The sequence below is a fragment of the Ambystoma mexicanum genome, chromosome 13 (assembly GCF_040938575.1).
Source record: "Ambystoma mexicanum isolate Mex_15411 chromosome 13, UKY_AmexF1_1, whole genome shotgun sequence".
NCBI classification, from domain to species: domain Eukaryota; kingdom Metazoa; phylum Chordata; class Amphibia; order Caudata; family Ambystomatidae; genus Ambystoma; species Ambystoma mexicanum.
The window spans coordinates 90,333,612-90,353,742 of NC_090938.1; the positions used below are offsets into that span (position 1 = coordinate 90,333,612).

At 42.0% G+C, this 20,131-nt stretch overlaps 1 protein-coding gene across 2 annotated transcripts in view; it reads right to left on the bottom strand.

Moving 5' to 3' along the window:
- The window catches only part of LOC138520921 (cytochrome P450 2A13-like), an 83,111-nt gene that overhangs the window by 9,822 nt on the left and 53,158 nt on the right, over window positions 1–20,131 (bottom strand). For both annotated transcript variants that reach the window (XM_069633348.1, XM_069633349.1), the window contains 2 exons: window positions 17,439–17,580; window positions 15,313–15,500 (listed from right to left, as the gene is read on the bottom strand). In XM_069633348.1, the coding sequence (XP_069489449.1) occupies window positions 15,313–15,500; window positions 17,439–17,580 (330 nt within the window). The remainder of the gene's footprint in view (window positions 1–15,312; window positions 15,501–17,438; window positions 17,581–20,131) is intronic.

A 20,131-nucleotide genomic window follows, 5' to 3' on the forward strand; every position in this document is an offset into this window, starting at 1 on the left:
AGCAATGAAAAGCCTACAATGGTTCCCAGTAAAATGCATTGAATTCAAGGCACTCTGCATCACCCACAAAGCCTTGCACAGACAAGGAGCTTAATTCCTTCAAGACAAGATCAGCTGGTACCGCCCAAGAAGGAACCTAAGATCCATCAAGGACCTACAAATATAGACAAAACATTACAAAAAAAGGAAATTCAGTGGAACAGCCTCCTCATATCTAATTTCAAACCTCTGGAACACCATGCCCAAAGAAATTAAAACCACAGAAGACCACATCACCTTCAGCAAATGACTCAAAACCTGGTTATTCAATAGACAATGACAACCGCAAAGTGATACCAGTAGCAATAACACCACAAACAAACTAGAGAGGAGGTGATATGGCCAACAAAATGCAACTAAGAATGCAGGTACATACCATCAAGTAGCAACCAAAGATTTACACCAGATGCTCCACCAATCCAACCGACTGACTTACTAACCCACTTGTCCTTTCTGCTCCTCCCGCATAACCAATGCCAGTACACTAGACTTGGGCTAGCCACACTACAACTAAGAACACCAAGAATCAAATCAATTTTCACACCCCACCATCTCTCTGAGATTCTGGAAGCACACCTAGAGTGAACCACCCCCCACATAGTCCATAAAACCTTGAATGACACAAGTACACACCAAGACACCAGATAGTCAAACAGCAACAACTACACATGGCGTTGGCTCCCTTGTGGACATAATCTAACCAGTGTGCACAACCTTAACCCACCCCAACATCATACAACACACTAACACCAACACTGTGTCTTACCGATACGGTTACAATGCACTGGGCCTCTCGCACTAACTCACACATGAAAAACAACACTCACAGATGCCAGTTCCTCCTTGTTCTGAACCTACCCTCTCATTATATCCTAACTAACCCCCAGAGCCCCCTCTCTTGCAGAGTCCCGTGAGCACCTGGAGACTGCCTGTGGATGGTAACGGTGTATGGTATAAATCAACATAACATAACACAAAAACACGGTTGCCTGGGACGAGCTATAGTTGTAGCTGCGATGACACTTGCTGCTGCTGTGATGATTTTGCCACTGGTAGATCATGATCTTGGCATTGGGGCCTGACCTGGCGAGATATAAACCTGACAGATTCTTATGCTCCCTAAGGTACCACTGGAACTCTTCCCCTAAAACCTGTGCAGAGGAGTGTACATCTGAGGCTGTGTGTGCCGGTGTGAGAGGGGTAACTACAGAAAAACAAAGAAAAACAAAAGAGGTAATGGCTGGAAGGTTTAGAATAATCTTAACCACTCAAATTACTCTGCCAACTCTCCAGACCATTGTTCTTTGCCTGACAAGTCATTACAAAAGGGGAAAGACCATATGCAAATCAGGCATGGTCAGAGGGGTATGCAACCTCCTGCTCATGACTATTTCATGCGGGGTAAGGTGATCGTCAGAACCTGGCTGATTTTGCAGCACAAATAGAGTGAGAGGCAAACAGTGAACCCTGACTTCTTAAGTGTATCACTTAACTTTGCACATTTTTGTTTTAACAAACCCATCATGCTTTAAACTTTACCATTGGCCTGTGTGTCATAAATAGAGCACAACTTGTGTTTTATACCCAACAAAGAATATACTTTCTTGAACATTTCATTGAAAAATGTGTGCCATTATCAGATCCCAGAACATCACAAATCCCCCACCAGGGAATCATTTCACGCACCAGAAATCTGGTGGTACACTTGGCATCAGGGTTAACACAAGGACATGATTCGATCCATCATGAGAATGGGCAAATCACAACAATTAAATAACAAAAGTTACTGCACCTGTTAACCAAGTCCATATAGTTGAGGTGTAGGTGTTGAAAAGGCCCTGAAGGGACGGGGCAGTGTATCTTTAAGCATTTTAAGGGTACGACTAGTGGTTTACCTTTGGCAAGTATACAAATGGACATAGGCAACAAGCTTTTCGTTGTTAGGGACAAACCACTCCTCCTGAAAGCCTGCAGTAATGTATTCCTTGGACAGTTGCCTTAGAAAGTGAAATTGCTCGAGAGCAACAGTGAGCAACGGTTGGGGCATAACTGGTTTCCCTGAAATATTCCATCTCCATATCAGGTAAGTGAGAGAAAGAGAAAAGCCTCTCTTTGTCCATAATTCTTTTTCCTGCTGGAGAGCTTGTGCTTGCAGTTAAATAAGCTGGGTCAGGGGACAAGTGTCATAGGGAACTGTAATTTCTACTAGCTGTAATGATAATTCAGAGGACACAATGTCATTGTGGGTATCTAAGTATTCTGCTTCCTTGGCTGCTAAATCTGCTTCGCAGTTGCCATAAGTATTTGGGTCTGTGTTGTTTGTATGAGCTGCACATTTCACTACCGCGACTGCTGTAGGGAGTGCTAATGCATCTATCAACTTGAAGAGTAGTGCAGCATCCTGCACAGGCATACCATCTGATTTGTTAAACCCACTCCTATGCCACCTGCACAGGTCATAATTTACTTTGGATGTGACATTAGCTGAATCTGAGTAATTCGTAGTGGAGCACCTTTACAATAATTCAGTCTGTTATTAGGGCTCTAAGTTCTTCTGCTTGCACAGAGTAGTATGAGGGCAGTGGCACCTTATCTAATATGTGGTAATCCCCTGATTAAAGAATCACTACTGCTGCCCTTGTGCGCCTGGTCCCCGTGTTCTGATCGATCATTGACGAACCATCAACAAAGAGCACCTACTCTTCTTCAAGCACATCCTCGCTAATGTGGGTCTTTTCATCAATGATGTCCTCATATGTATCACAGTCATGTACTGCGTACTAGTTCTGCAATAAAGATTGCTGGATTAACAGTATGTCACCAGTCTATGTGAATAGAGGGATTCAACAGTATGACCACTGTAAGGAAGATGTGGCATCAACAGTAAGACACACAGAAGTGGCCACAGTTCAAGGGTGTTTATTGAACTTCAAAAAGGGTATGATAAACGCCTAGCTAAACCTAAATCTACAGATGGTGGCAAGCTATGACCATCAAATAATAATAATGCAGTCCTAGTGGTGTCTTTCAAAATAAAAGGGCCTATACAAAAAAACCTATAGCCATTCCTTACCTCTAAATACAAATAGTGTGGGAAATAATGTTATGAAAAACAAAGAAGTATTCAAAATGATATGCCAGGTTTTCAGGCCATTGGCCTCCCATTGGCCACCCTCCCCACGTTTTTAGCCCAGGGAAAGGTGGTTCACTCTAGCATAGCACAGTCTCTGGTTTCATTAGCACAAGTTTACAGTACACTCATCAGCATCCTGGCCTCCAGATCGTAGGTCTCCTTGCTTCTTCGCAAAAGTCTCTACAATCAAAGGGCCTGAAGCAACCAAATAGACAACACGTTATTTTCCCTTCTAGACTTTCATGCGTATTCACATCAGGTGATTCGTTATCCACCCCACATCCCCCTCAGCTGGGCTCAGATCCTAGTAGCAGAAAGTTCTGCACAGGCTTATCTCTGTCGGGCTCACGCCTGTCTTTCACCTTTCACTTTATCGCACAATGTTCGTAGGTTCTTCCTTTTCGGATGACTCACAGTTCACCCCGGTTCCCTCTTTGCTGGGCTCGGATCCTTTCTATGCAACTAGTCTCCCTCAGCTGGACTTCGACCAATATCAATTTTGCATCAAGTATCAAAGACTTTCAAATGTGCACAGGGTTTGGCTTCAACCGTTGAAGGCCCACTTTGTTTTCAAAATTCTCCTTCTTTCGGTTGGATACCTAACAGAGACTTTCGATTGGGCACCCACTTGATGCTGGACCACTCTGTCTACGGTATTGTATTTTAGCTTGAAAGTTCATTCACTCCTCTGCTGTCTCAAAAATCTACTTCATGCATTGTTGCCACTTGCAACCTTGTTTTCCACACAGACTGGTCTAGTATCAGTCTCCCCAACTCACCGGCTGTTCTGACTTCATTGCTGCTTTGTTGTAGGAGCCAAGGACAGTATCATGGCGGCAAGCACTTCTGCTTGCCTTGAATATTGACATGGGAGAGCCCCAGGTACCTGAGAAACACAATGCAGGATTCTATAGCTTTAATTCCAGATCTTATGTTTCCTGCTTTTGAATGCTCAAGAAAGATGCATAATTGTCGTCTAAAAGGTCTAGGGTATTCCCTGCCTTGGAATCCTCTTCGGTCTTGCCGTCTTCCGCCTTATATTAAACTGCCATCTTGGAACTGCTGGTTCCTTGTGTGCTTTGCCTGACTCAGAGTGTGCTTTCGTGTTCTGCCATTTATCAATGTGGGGAAGTGTGATGCAAGTCAGGTGTGTGTAATGATCAGTACTTGCCTGACCCTGCCTCACCATTGTAGTGGAACATGTCAGGTATATAGCTTGGGTGTTAGTCCATTTTCCCTCACAGTGAGTTGTCCGTGAGAAAGTGTTTGTGTCAAAAAAGGGGAAGCGGGTTCAGACCCTATCTAGGCTACTGGCTAGGATGGGGTAAAGGTGTTAAAGGGAAGGGGAGACCGTGTCTCGCCATCCCGTGTCCCACTTCCATTCCCTTAAGACCCCCCATTCAGGTGATCCTCCCACACTGGTCTACCCCCAGGAACTGGATCCAAAAGCGATGGGCGTGTCCTGGCCACCTGGATGACAGATCCACGGGGACTAGCGGGTAAGACAACCTCAGGTTTCTCACACCACATGCCCTGATGCTTGTTGAGTGGTGAGAGAAGATTTTGACTTTTCATGTAAAAGGTGACAAGGTAAAGCATGTTAATGGTAGATGATTTCTGTATGGCAGGTGCAGCTGCTGCTAGAGTCTGCTCCCATCGGAAGTGTGCCTGCATGACTGGATCCAGAAGACCACTGAAATAAACCACATGCTCATGTCCCAGTGAAGTCTTCTGTGTGAGTAGAGCCGTCATCCCCTGATCATTAGAACATGAGAACAAAAATAACTGTTTGTTTATAATCTGGTGCAGACAGAACAAGGGCAAAGCTGATATTTTTTTAAGCTCGTTAAATGATTCGACAATCTGATCTGTCCAAACAGTAGGCTCTTTCTTTTTTTGCACTTCCTTTAGCCCTTGCAGTAGTGATTTAGTGTATTTTGAATAGGCAAATATCCATGTTCGACAATAGTTACACCTAAAAACTGCCCCATCTGTTTAACCGTGGTAGGCTGTGGTGTATTCTGCACTGCTGTAGCCTTCTCTGGAGTTATTTTTCTGCCTGCTGATTACATTATCTATTCTATGTTCACAACTTCATTTGACAATACTGCAATTTATCCTTTACACCTTATAACCCTTGTCTGCCATTAAAGTGAAAGGTTTTACAAATTCATTTCCACACAGCTCTTCTGTTGTATTACAAACCAGCAAGTCATCCATGTACTGAATGACTGCTTTCTACTTGTAAGTACCCTAAACCATTTGCAACATCCTGTTGGAAGTACTCTTGGGGAAACAAATGTGTTGAAACCTCTGCCCGCTGTAAGAAAAGGCTGTAAGGGGATGGGACTCGAGGTGTAATGGGACAGAGAACAATGCAGTCTTGAGATCCACTACCATGAAAAATGATGCTTCCGTGGGGATTTTACACAAGATTGTGGCGGGGTTCGGAACCACTGAAAATTCAGCCTCTACAATGTTATTCAACGGATGCATCCTCCACATTGACCCTTTCGCTTTTTTTAAGGATAAATGGCCATGTTATATGGTGATTCCAATGGCTGTATTATGTCCTGCTGCCAGAGGGACTCAATGGTACAATAAATGCCTTCAACCACTTCCCTAGACATGGGATATTGTCTCACTCTGGGCAAAACTGTGCTGGGTTTCAGTTTGATGCAAACTGCCCCTGTGCTTTTCAGTAGCCCTACATTGTGTGGAACACTGGTCCACAAATGACTGGGTAACCTTTCTAGGTCTTCCTGCAAGTAGTGTGATGGTAATGTTTCAGTAAGGAGCAGGGTGTGAGGCACCTCTCTGTTTTGCACCATTTCCTGACCATTATCTGACATGGGATACAGATTTGAAATACTATCTCTCCTTCCTCTTCGGTGTGCTTGAAAAGCTGCTTGTCGGACACATCCCGTAATTGGGTCAATGCATAAGAATTTGCACCATTCTTATCCAGACCAGACAGAATTACATGGTCTGCGCTGGTGATTACTGACTCCAAATGTAACATGATGATGGTGCCATTCACCCCTTTATGTTGGACAGCTGGGTTGCGGGTTGATGGACAGCTTGGTGGCGGGTATGCATAGAATTTTGTCCTGAATCCCTAACACCAGACCTAACAAGATAGTCGCCCCATAGAGGAGCAGAGTGCTTGCATTTTCACCAAAGCCCTAGTGTGGAACATGCTGGATGGAACACATTATGCCCTCCACTGAAAATGAAAAAGTCATATTCAGTTCATTCATGATGTCCCTACTCAGGAGAGTGAGTGGGTGTCTCATCAATACAATAAAGGGACCAACAGTTCTTGTGTGCCTATGGAGACAGGTACCATTTCAGTGAAAGGAACTGATGTAATAGCCCCAGAAAACTCTTCTGTGTCCATTGTTTTATTTGACATCAGGAATGTCCCCTCCTTATTGAAGTATTGGTAGCTCTTGTGTCGGCCAAAAAAGAGAACGTTTTATCTCCACTCTTCACTCCCACTCAGGTTTCCTTTAATGGGCATGCCATGGCTCACTGCGGTTGGGAAAGGACAGCCCCCCAAAAAACTTGTATCTGTGTAGTGAGTTACTGAGTTCTTATTCCACAGCTGGGTGAAATTACAACACCGAGTCTCTAGGAAAGGGTTTCTCTGGGAAAATACAATGGAGGGCTAATTCTTGGACAATGACTCATATTTGTATATTTGTACTGCCAGCCATCGTGCCACGTACTTGACAACCTGCAAGGTTCTCTAGGATGCTGCACAGATGAAATCCAATTCAATAGATGGAAGAAACATTCACTTTGGTAAAGTCCACAAGGCCACAAGGCCAAAACTGAATTCAGTAGTCACAAAAACTAGACCCAATTCAATAAAATGGCAGAAATGCTCAATTCAATAAAGGTCATACAGCTGTATTTTAATTTACGTTTAGGACGTTGGACATACATATTTACAAATGACAGCCAAGGCATAAAGATGATGAAAAGAAGAGAATCTGAGGTCTTGGATGAGCTGAGAAGGAGGGAAAGAGCAAGCACCCGGGTGTTGATAGTGGCAAGGCAGTCAACTTGATGCTTCAGGTATTAAAGTTGTGATGGTAACTGGAAGGAATTATTTAGCAGGCAAATCAGACATAGACCAACCCCTAACACCCAAGCAACACCAAACTTATGATGCTCAATTACACCAAACTTATGATGCTCAATTAGACCGAATCATGTGTGGTGTTGCTTGTGATCTCGTTTAGAAGGGATGTGACCTAGCATTCTGGGGGTGGGTCCCAACCCTGGTTTGTATACAATTGCTTGGCAGGCAAAGAGCAATGGTCTCAACAATTACCCAGAGCAATGCAACAGGTCACGATTAATTAAAACCTTCCAGCTAACACCTCTTTTGTTTTGCTAGTAAATATTTGTTAATGATAACCAGTGAAATAAGCTCCATTTAAAGTGAGCAGGTCACTATTCAGCTTTCCTCATATTTATTTATAAGTATACTATGATCAGATAGATCTTGTATACAACATCAAATCAAACATCAACAAGATTCCCACATATATATTAAGAAGACAATTCATACAAAATCTGCAAGACATTGTGGCAATATTTTACTGTAAAAAACTTTAAATTACTATCATTCCCTTCCATAAAATGCTTCCATAAAATGTTAACATTCTTCAAAACACTCTTATTGTAAATTAATTTTCAAAAGATCAACATATTTTAGACGTGAGTCAGAAAACAAACAAAGAAGACATAGAAGAGCTGCTCGCATTTCCCATATCGATTTCATGAAATAGACTTAGTGCCTCCTGAGTAAATGTGGACGGGATTCAACTTTATGTTGCTATGTGTTATCTTGCTTCCAAAACACACGCAATGCCCGCAAGCTATCCTCCTGGCCCAAATCTTTAAAATGGACTGTAACTGAAATTCATGATGTCTATAACCTACTGGCAGAAATGCAGCATTCCAAAAATGCTTTCGTTATTAAAGCCTTCTATGTAATTTCACTTGTTATAATCCTTTGTAACCATAGCAATGCTACTGAATAGCATCAAACAAACAGTGATTATGGCAATGGGGGACTTAAATGTCCAATACAAACCCATAGAACCACTGGTTTGGAGGGGATGGGCAGGAGTTTTGTGGGCAGCCCAAAAGGTGATAAAATGGACATCAATAGATTTGGTTGTGACCAAGTCATGTATTTACGCTAGTATTGACCGCCACACCACATCGTATGCATCTGTGTGGCCGATAATGTTTCTGTTAACACTGGTGAACTGTAGGTGGATATGATATTGACGTTATTTGACTTCTTTGTTAAACATGCGGGGAAATAAGAAAGAATATCCTGGCTAGGAAGGGCTGGTTTGATGAGGAATGTCAGCAGGCCAAAAATGTCCTTTTAATGTACCTCAGAAAAAACAGCAGTTGTTAACAAAGTCCAACTAAGAAACCTTAGGGCCAAATATAAATCACTGAGGGTATCAAAAAAGTCCCAGTATTCAGTCGGTAAGTAGGATGAATTGCTGTCCTGTAGTGTAAAGGGTGATTGCATTCACTTCTGGAAAATTGTGGGTGGCAATGAGTTGAAGCTAAAGGGGCCTGTCTCAAGTAATATCTCCCTGATGAACACCACACGAATATTCTATTGAAACCTTCAAAGCTATTACATTTTGGAGGCCTTTAATATTTTCCAAAATATTTTTCAATACTAATGAGCCAGCATCAATTTGGCAAGACCTAGAACAAATTCTTATAAGAGCAATATTCACTGTGGGTAGCTCACCAACTTTAGTTTGAATCTCTGTACCCAATTGTGTGCTCTGTAACAAAGAGTGCAGTCCATCCAATACTTATCAAAAACCTCAATTATTCTATTTTTTTTAAACAGATTTGGACTTCTTCTTTCTTCGTGTATTTACCATTCCACTCTGTCACCAATGATTTTTCAGTCTGCTATCTGTGAAAAACTTGCAAATATCGTTAATTCCATCCCTCGCTTTTGGCATGACATTTTATATTCCTTTCTCTACTCATAATGCTCCCTTAGCTTCACTTAGTATAGGATAATTTCTTCTACACTTAGAGTTTTGTTACCATGACAAGCTTTTCTCACTATATTTTTCCCAGTCTTTCCCCTCTTTCTCTAAAACCTAAGTTTTGTCTTCTATTTCTTCAGAAATCCTGATGCATTGAATTACCTCACTCTTGTACTGTTTAGAATAACTATGTCTGAGTTGAATCTCAGTACCCCTCTCCCCTTCCATGGGATTTATGTTAATAGGACCTTCATACTGTGTCTCCCCAACCTCAATTTCTTCCATCGTTGAAAGGGAAGGTAAGACCTGATTGTCTTCATTCTTTCCCCTGCCACATTTAAATGTGTCCTACTGGTATGATTAAGAAGATTCCCCTTTACCTGCATAGATTTTAGTAAAGCAATTTGTTTTTCTAACTCTACTTCAATCCCCTCATACTTGTTCACAACAATTGTTAACACTTTTCAGAGCACAAAATACATAGGCATAGAATACATAGAAGAGCTGCTCACATTTCCCATATCAATTTCATCAAATAGACTTAGTGCCTCCTGAGTAAAGGTGGACATCTCTTTAAGAGCTTTTCCTGACACCCTCTCTCTAGTCTCCCCTCTGAAAGATGGAGGACTATGTCAGTGAGGTGTGACAGCCAAATTCTCCTGTGTGCACTCAACACCACATATAACCAGTAAGGAGATTACAACTCCCTGTCTAATCAGAATTTTCACATGTGACCTTTCCTCATATCTCCAATTCGTCTCTGACTGTGTAGAAACATTCAACAGGAGCCATTCCTCCTCACCCCCAGGTCAACCATATCAGACATTACGATCTCGGCCAATAATACATTTTGTTATTATCTCAACTGTCTCAACTAACTCTGACGAACTATGTGCCAAGCAGTTGACTGTGTCTTCAGGCAGTTTAGCTCCTAAATACACTAATAATGTTTTGAGATTTTCCATTTGAGTCTCCAACTCCATTTCATTATGTGCTTCATGCACTGTAAACAAATTAGTGATTTTTGTGTCTACCTTCACTCTAGGAACTCTTATCGTCTTCTACGTTCAGGTTCTCAGATGTCGCAGTTGATATCCACAAGTGGGGTACTGCACATATTCAGCTATCCTCACCACCACTTCATCCTCAAGGCTGATTTCAGTTGTTTGCATGTCTGCTAAATGATCATCTTTCATTGATGAGTCATTCATCGTCCCTCCTCACCATGACACCTGATGGCGTGACAGGAATGCAATTTGTGTGCTTTGCTCACAGCACTTGCACAGCACTTCAACGCCACTTCAGCACTTTCAAGTGCCTTTTATACCCCAACTAGGCTGTTCAAAGGAAGCAATCTTGCAGTCACTGTTGCTGGGAGCTCTAGGAACTGGAGTCCAGTAGGTACAGCTCCCAGCTTCAGCAACCAGCAGAGACAGAACACGCTGTTTCAGCACGTTTAAGTGCCTTTTATGCCCCAACTAGATGGTTCAAAGGAAGTGATGCTGCAGTCACCACTGCTGGGAGTACTGGGCACTGGAGCCTGGTAGGTACAGCTCACAGCTTCAGCAACCAGCAGAGACAGAAAGCACAGAGCAATGCCAGAGGTGAAGATTAATTCAAAACCTTGTAGCAATCACCTCTTTTGTTTTGCTATTAAATATGTGTTCATGATAACAAGTGAAATCCGCTCCAATTAAAGTGAGCAGGTCGCCACTTAGCCTTCCTTAAATAAAAACTAATTGCAAACTTCTGGCACACAATGTAATGGTCCCATGCAAATTCTGCTGTTGGACGAGTTTCTTTTAAGCACACTATGTGATTTCAATAAAAATTATCCTTCACCCCACTTGTATGCATTTTTGTTTTCCTGAACAATTCCAAGAAACTACCTCTAGAATTCCTACCTGCTTCACATTCTCATTAGGGACATTGTATGATTCGGGAATGCAGCATGCTCAACAGCCAATACCAATTGTCATTCCCTTTCGGAGGATCAACTCTTCCTTCACTCGATACATTGAAGCCCTTCTTTTTACCTGTATAGTGCTTATTTTTAAAGGTAAAACAGCTGGTTGGTTTGAAGATAATTCCCAATTTTCCATTGTTAATTTGGCCATAATTTTAGATTCTATGTCATTTGACCTTTCATTATCTTTTGAGTCTTGGGTCGGCCATTCATCAAAGGGCATCCACCTTCTTGAGTATCGCAACCATAATAGAACATGTGTGAAAATTCATGTAACTAGGATTAGGAAATTAAATAAATGCCATGAGGGAGGGAAGTTAATGGGTTTGTATGATCAATTTAGAAATACCTACTAACTGAATCTAAACAGTCTTAAACAATCAATCATAAATGTGTGCGGGACCAATAAATTGGGTAATTCACTTAGGACTGATTTTTGACCTGTTCAAGACCTGTTATCTTCAACTAAACATCAGTTGTTTAACTTGCACAGAAATGCTCTTGCTTACACAGGCTAATCTGAACAGGGGATTCCTCTTTTTGCTCTTCTTTTATTTGAACCATGTTTGTAATATTATCACATCTACTGCTTCATTTTAGGGATCATCAAACTTATTACAAGCTAAGTTTTAGGTGCATTATTTTTTTTTCTTGATCCTTCATTCTTCTATTCTGGATTTGATCTTTTCTTTTTAATTATTCTTATATGTTGAGTAAAAAGAAATTTTATCCCAAGATAATTAGAAGCTGCCATCTTGGATCTTTGCTCTGAGATTGTTTGTTTGTTTATTTATTTGTAAAGCGCTCCTAACCCAAGGGAATATGGGCGCATTACAGGAATTCTCAGATTCATAGTTACATACATACATTATAGGTTACTTTAGACACAACTTAACGTAATAGGATTTACATAGCAGGATTATGTTCAGTGATGTTACAGCACATAAAAAAAGTAGACAGTATATACAAGAAGTTATTTACATAAATACAGATAAACGGCCAGGTGATGAGTGCAGGTTCAGGGTTAGGGTAGCTAGTGTTGTAGTAAGTCTTTGGTAGAAAACCAGTGTTTGGTGTTTTTTCTAAAATTGTGAAAGGATTAATCAGCTCTTAAAGTCGTTCGGTAATGAGTTCCAGAGTTGGGCAGCCATGACTGGAAAGCGGCTGCTGCCTTCTTTTTTCAGTTTAAACCTGTTGACTCTTATGCAGAAGGAGTTGGCAGTCCTCGTAGGTTGTGTGGAGTTGGTTTTGATGAATTATTCTGTTAGGTATTGCAGGGTTGAATTATTCAGGCATTTGTAAGTTAGGGAGACTGTTTTGAGATGAATTCTGTCTTCGATAGAGAGCCAGTTGTTATTCCGTCTGAACTCTGAAATATGTTGCTTTCTGGAGATGTTTAAGGCTGTTCTAAGAACATTATTCTGAAGTATTTGGAGTTTACGTATGATGTATTTGTTAGCTCCTAGATACAGTAGCCTATTCTAGAGAGTGTTAAGGTTCTGGCCAACGTTATGCAGCTTTCTGTGGAAAGAAAGGGCTCATAGCCGTGGATTAGCTTACAAGTATAGGCTTTCGCTGATGCTGTAGCACTGACTTGTTTACGCAGGTTCAAGATGGAGTCTAGGTAGAAGCCAAAGATTTTTACCTCCTTAGCTACCTTGTTGTCGTTGCTGTTGATGTTAAAGTGGAGGTAGTGATTGCTTAGTTTTTTCAGATTGGCTGGGGTACCTAAGAGCAGTAACTCGGTCTTCTCATCATTCAGGCAGAGACCATGTGAGGCCATCCAAGCCTGAATGATGAGATAGATTTTATTAAGCAGGGCCAGATCTTTGTCGTAGACGCCTGTCAAAGGTATAAGGATCTGGGTGTCATCTGCATAGCTAGTGTAGGTGACACCCAGAGAGTATAAGTCATCAAACAATGGTTTGGTAAACACATTATACATTGTCTGCGATACACAGGATCCCTCCAGGACTCCCCATGTTATAGGGATAGGATCAGCTGCTGCCAAAGGTGGAAAAATCTCTCATGGTTCTGTTGTTTAAGAAAGATTGGATCCTTGCCGTTGCTTCCGATGAAAAATGAGCTGCTGTTGATAGATGATTACACAACACCTTATGATCAACCAGATCAAAGGCAGCTGAAAGATCCAGAAGGAGCAAGAGGGCAGGTTGGTTGCCCTTTGTATTTCAGGTCATCTGGTTCTTCAGGTCAATCAAGGCTGTTTCAGTGCCATGTTGAGTTCTGAAGCCAGATTGTCGGAGTCCCAGTAGATTGTTAGTCTCTAAATACGCTTGTATCTGGCTATAGGCTGCTTTATCAATTCTATCATATATCATCATACTTTATAAATGTTTATCTTAAATAACCTTAACAGAATTTGTTTTTAGACATCTTCGAAGATCTTCCATAAGAAACGTCATCACTTGAATGCTTCAGATTTCAACCTGCACTTCGTCACTGGATGGCTCTCTGCTGCCTCGTGCTGAGATCTTCAAAAACAGCTTCCAATGCGATCCCTACCCACCCTTGCAGATCATCTCGCTCCCTCCCACAAGGGTGACAATCTCATGGTCCTCTTTGATAGTGATCTATGACTGAATAATTCAACACTATCCCTGCTGCTCAGATTAACCTCATCAACATTCGGAACATTTGTCCTTTTTTTTTTTTACAAACAAATCTATAAAAACACACATCTCCACAATTGTGCTCAGCAAACTGGATATCTGCTCAAGCCTTTTCCTTGCCCTTCCTCTCCACTCCTTACTCACCCACTTCTACCTACCAACAACATGCTCATTGGCTCTCCATGAACTAGCACTCTCTCTTCAAATTCTTTCACCAAGTCTTCAAAGTTACCAATGGTTTTCTCCTTAATACCTGTCTGACTGTCTGCATGTTTACCCACCATATCATTCCCTCCCTCACCAATATCCTGCCTGTGCCTCATCTTGCTTCTGTTCTTTCTCCCTACTTGCCACACTTCACTGGAACACAAAGCTTATAACAATCAAAGCCAGCCCAACTTTGGATCACTTCAAAGTTTGACTTACATTTCATATACTTGAAAAAGAGGGAGCCTCCTCTTCCCCTCCCAGTTATCCCAATCTGATCTCACCACTGCCTTCAGTGACATTTAATAATGTAACGTTGTATATCTAAATAGTACTGCTCTTTAGTTTGATGCTTTTGCCCATTAAGTTAATTATATCTTTTTAGGTGATCTGTTTTATTATATAAATTGTGTACAACCTCATAAACTTGCTCACTACTTGTTCTCTACTTTATTGCACAGGCAACCTTCATAAGAATGCTTACGCAAACTTTCAGCGTTTTAATGTGAGTCATTTCTGATTACATTGCCATCCATTTTCTTCAATGAAATAAAAACGCAAATACGTCCGCTGTTACGTGTAATGCACCCTCTGTTTGATGACTTGTTTCCAAATTCCTGTAGGAAACAAGCAATGACAATGTATGTCTTCAAATAGAAGACTGTCCCCCACCTTGAATGATGCCTCTGTTACAGCTGCTCTCTTACCACTTTTACCCAGAAGATAACAGCACTTTCTGCTCACAACGTCCTACAATCAAAGAGAGAGGGGGGAGAGATAGATAGAGAGAGGGAGAAAGAGAGAGAGAGAAAGAGAGAGAGAGAGATGGGTGGATAGCAATAGAGAAAGAGAGAGAGAGAGAGGGAGAGAGTGAGAGAGAAAGAAAGAAGGAAGGAAAGAAAGAAGGAAAGAAAGAAAGAAAGAAAGAAAGAAAGAAAGAAAGAAAGAAAGAAAGAAAGAAAGAAAGAAAGAAAGAAAGAAAGAAAGAAAGAAAGAAAGAAAGAAAGAAAGAAAGAAAGAAAAAAGAGAGAGAGGGGCGAGAGGGATACACAGAGAGAGGGAGAGCAATAGAGAGAGCGAGAGAGAGAGAGCGAGAGAGAGAGAGAGAGAGAGAACAAGCTAGAGTGGTGCATGATGCAGTGGATTAGGCTAGATATTAAACTGTGGGAAGCAAACCAAGGAGACAGATTGATAGACCAAACACTTGTAAAGGTGATGATAAAAGTATACATTGGTAGGCTGGTCTCCCGGGTATCTAGGTCTAAAACCTTCTAAAATGATAAATACCTTTGGAAGCATGAATCTTCTGAACTTGGTGTCTCGGATCACAATGTGCGGAACCCCGAAAGGAACAATGTCAGAAAACCGCTGGATCTCATGGATGACGGCATCAGTGTACGGCATTCGGCGCCTGTCCACAATGGTGGGAAGTCGGTCTCGTCCGATCACAGAATCAATCTCAGCAAGGATCCTTGCTATCATAAAGAACATGAGAGTATATAAGGGCCTTTGATATTCCATGTCGTGCCCACTACAAATGCATTATAGAAAAGGTGTGTCAGTTATTAACGTGGCTTCAATATTGATTATAGGTTAATAAAGTGTGCGTGCATGTGTGTGTGTGTGTGTGTGTGTGTGTGTGTGTATATATTCGCTAAGAAATAGTATGTCAGGAATGTGAAATTAAGAAGATAGAGGGTGGGCACTGCTTGTAGTTTAGTAATTGGTAAATAAATATTCACAGTTAAAGTCAATAGGAATATCAGAGCACTCCTTGAGACCTTGGCACAAGATTACCAAAACCACCAGAAAGAAGAACTAAAAATCCATCTAGTTCAAGGTGTGCTCTCGCATTGCTCTCCGTTAGATTAGCAGTAGAGTTTTAGTGGAATATCATAACACTCGTGATGTCATTCACAATGCATTCATGAATCCACAAAAAAGGCACAACCTCCTTTGTGTTGTTCTGTTAATTATTCGATTATTTATTCACTTGGAGGATATAAAGTTGCATCCATTGCAGTCAGTGCCACTGTGTGTGGTATGCCAATGCATTTCTGAACAAGTCCGTCCTCAGGGCTAGGGCACTGTTTGTGATGGCTCTGGAGCCAGAATTAGCTAAATATGCCTGGCTGTGTTTCCTGATGTCACAGGGTGCTGAATCTACTGCTGTTTTATCGCGCAACCGCTGAGCTTTCTAGCCTCCAAGTGAATAAATAATTGAATGATTGACAGCACATCACGGGGGAGGGTCTGCCTTTTTTGTGGATTTATGAATGCATTATGAATGACAACACGAGTGCTATGAAATTCCCCTAAAACTCTACTGCAACTCTAAAGGAGACCAATGCGAGAGCACTCCTTGAACTAGATGGATTTCTAGTTCTTCTTTCTGGAGGAATACGAAATTACCCTTGGCAGCATTGTGACTGCCACTGTGCCCAACCTGCATCAGGTCTAGGCATGAGCGATTGGCCGACAGCGAACAATTAAATATGAGTGTACTCCTTTCTCTGTCATGGATGCAGTTACATATAAATATATCATGCCCTGAAAATTCACTGTTCCTTCTATGTGCAATTTGCACAAATGCAGTTCAAAAGAACTTTGTGAATCAGCCCATGTGCAAAGTTAGCCTTTGTATTGGTAGGTTGGAAAACGGTTATGATCCAGGTCCCATACTTTTTTGTTCTGTTTGGGTTTTTGGGGTTTTTATCACCAGTTTTTAGGTCTTAATGTATTTTCATGTTGCTAAATATGCATCGTGAATGGCAGGCTGAATAAGGATAGGCGGTCAGAAGACACAGCTCATGGAACCCACCTTATGGTATGCCATCTGTTCAATGAAACAACATGCACATAATTCAGAAGAAATAGCTCATCAGACCACATGTGTCTCTACTTTACACAGACCGTATAATTATCCACAGGAAAAAGTGTATGACACTGCACAGGTCAACCGAGAAGTGAAAAATTACCAGCTGTTTCCAGGTTGAAAATGAAGATGTTATTTGTTATTTATTAATATCTAAAGCATGTATGGCTAAGAGATGGACATGATTAATGAAATGGTCCATAGAACGATGTGAAGATAAATTACAACAAAGTACAGAACAAGAAATAGAACAAAAGACAACCAAAACACAATAGAAAATCTAAAGATGATTCAAAGAAATGTATATACGATAGTCATTCAAATGAGAAATTTCCAAGATATAAATAAAAATTAACTATGGCCACGACTTATAGGAGAATTAGGGAGGCACAGATAGAACAACATAAATGTGCACAGAAATGTCTTTTAATCAGAACCTGGCAGGAACATGAAAGCTACAATTACTGAAGTGGGAATATCCCATTTAATGAGTAAATCGAGGAGGCCAGTCTTTTGGCCATCATCTTATATGTGATACCTTCAATTTCGGGGTGTTTTTTGATGAGGAGCAGGGAGTGCTTTATCGTTGTGCTGACCGTCTCTGTGCCCGCCATGAACAGAGTAAGTACACTGATGACCAAATTCTTCATGCAATATTCGGTAGAGGGGTTGCCTTTATCCTTGGGTTGAAAACAAAAATATATACATTCAAATTTACCAAGAGCACCATTTGGGTAAAAATATCAGAAATGTTAGCACACAGAACACTCTGGACAAGGTTTGAAAGGATAATATTGAATAAACATCACAAGATAAATGGCATCTTTGTGTTGTAAGACTGTTATAAATGAGTGTTAGTGCATTATAAACACAGTACCCAACTAATTAGATGATATCTAATCCATTCCAAAAGGATAGAAGTCTTAGTGAACCCATTGATTAACTAGAATCTTCCCTGCAAAATCTAGCAATCCCTGCAGCAGACATACAACCTACTTAAATATCTTTCTTGCACCACACATGACACTCAAGGAGAAGGTTGTTTGGATTTAAAAAATAAAAGATGACTCGAAACCTTTAGTATAGTAAAGAGAATATGGACATCGGTTTCAAGATTGTTTTAATTATGGCAATCGATCTACCTCTGACTTATGTAGTTCTGTGATCTTTGTTGACTTCTTCTGTCTTCTTGTACAAGTCTCAACATGTTTATTGGTCAACTTCTTAACATCCTCCACATAACATAGCCCACATTTTCAAGAAAAGCCTGAAGCCTTATATATCAGGAACAGCCTAAGGCAATATCTACAAACTACATGTTTTTTTTTACTGTAAATCATCAAGAGAAGTAAAGTCGCTCACCAAATCCCCAAACAGAAATTCCTCTTATGTTTTCAAAATGTGCGTGAAAATGGTAAATCTAGATTCAGTTTCCATGAGGATGGAAATGACAAGCGATAGGATAAATGCGATATTCTGGAATACAAACAGGAGGACCTGGAAAATAGGGCCCAGCGCAACAACCTCTGTATCCGAGGGGTTCCTGCCTCGATCCCTGACAGGGGACTGGCGGAATACGTGGGCATCTTCTTTCAATCCGTCCTCCCGGACCTTGATGACTCGCAGCTGCTCCTAGACCGCACTCACAGGCTGAACCCTCGTCGCGGAGTGGAATCGGATGGCCCACCTGACGTTATCACCAAGGTGCACGTCTTAACCACAAAGGAAGCCATTTCGGCGATCAGCCCTCCAAGGATGACATCACCTTCCAGGGGACCCCCCTCCAGATTGATAAATGGTAAATCTAGATTCAGTTTCCATGAGGATGGAAATGACAAGCGATAGGATAAATGCGATATTCTGGAATACAAACAGGAGGACCTGGAAAATAGGGCCCAGCGCAACAACCTCCGTATCCGAGGGGTTCCTGCCTCGATCCCTGACAGGGGACTGGCGGAATACATGGGCATCTTCTTTCAATCCGTCCTCCCGGACCTTGATGACTCGCAGCTGCTCCTAGACCGCACTCACAGGCTGAACACTCGTCGCGGAGTGGAATCGGATGGCCCACCTGACGTTATCACCAAGGTGCATGTCTTAACCACAAAGGAAGCCATTTCGGCGATCAGCCCTCCAAGGATGACATCACCTTCCAGGGGACCCCCCTCCAGATTGGGTGGTGGACTCGTGGAGGGTACTCCATCCGTCTGAAACAGACTTCTCTTTTTACTCGTATGTCCACAGAACGTTCTCCAGGATAGACCTTCTCTTGGTATCCCCGCAAATCTTTACATTCACCGACGATGTGACAATAGGCTCCAGAATCCTGCCTGATCAAATCCCGGTGATCCTAGAGATCCGAGTGCAGGAATTACTTAATCCCCAACAGCGTAGATGGACACTATACGATCCGATACTGAACGAAATGCCTCTCAGAGACACAGTCGCAACCACGATCACCAATTTCTTCAAGGAGAATCCCAGCGAAGACACCTCCCCCGCCAACAACTGGGACGCAATGAAGGCAGTGGTGAGGAGGGAATTGATTGCGCAAGGAGTGGCCTACCACAGACATCGACGACAAACTCATCATAGCCTCGAGGAGGAACTGGATAAAGCTGAAAAGCTCCATAAGGAGAAGGGCTGGACCCCTAAAACACAGTGGGTTATCCATATAGCGCAGAAGAAGATTGAGGCCCACTATGCTGAACATACTGCCCACCAAATGGCAAAGGCTAAGCAGTTTTACTATGCCAGGAACAACAAAGCAAATAGACCATTGGTGGCCAAACTAGCCAGGACCAGGAGAAACAATACGATTGTGGGTCTACTGGATCAACATGGCAAAATCCAATATGCCGATCAGGACAAACTTCGGCTTGCAACGGCCCACCTGACCCAGGTCATGACCGCTCCTGTGCGAGGTGTGGGAGAACAAAAGGAATACCTCCGGCAAGCAGAGCTGCCCCGGCTAAAGAAGACAGCCTATGACTCTCTGGAGGCGCCAATCACCGATGAGGAAGTGGACGTGGCGATAAAAGCCCTTAAGTCCCGGGCTCCCGGCCGGGATGGATTTACGGCCAGGTTCTACAAGATTTTCAAGCCTCAATTGTTGGCGCCTCTGGTGAAGCTTTTTAACTCAGGAGCACGCACTTATCCTCCTTTCCACGACAGAGTGGAAAATTCAGAAGTTAAAGGTAGACAAACTCATTACTTTAACCCTTCACTTTT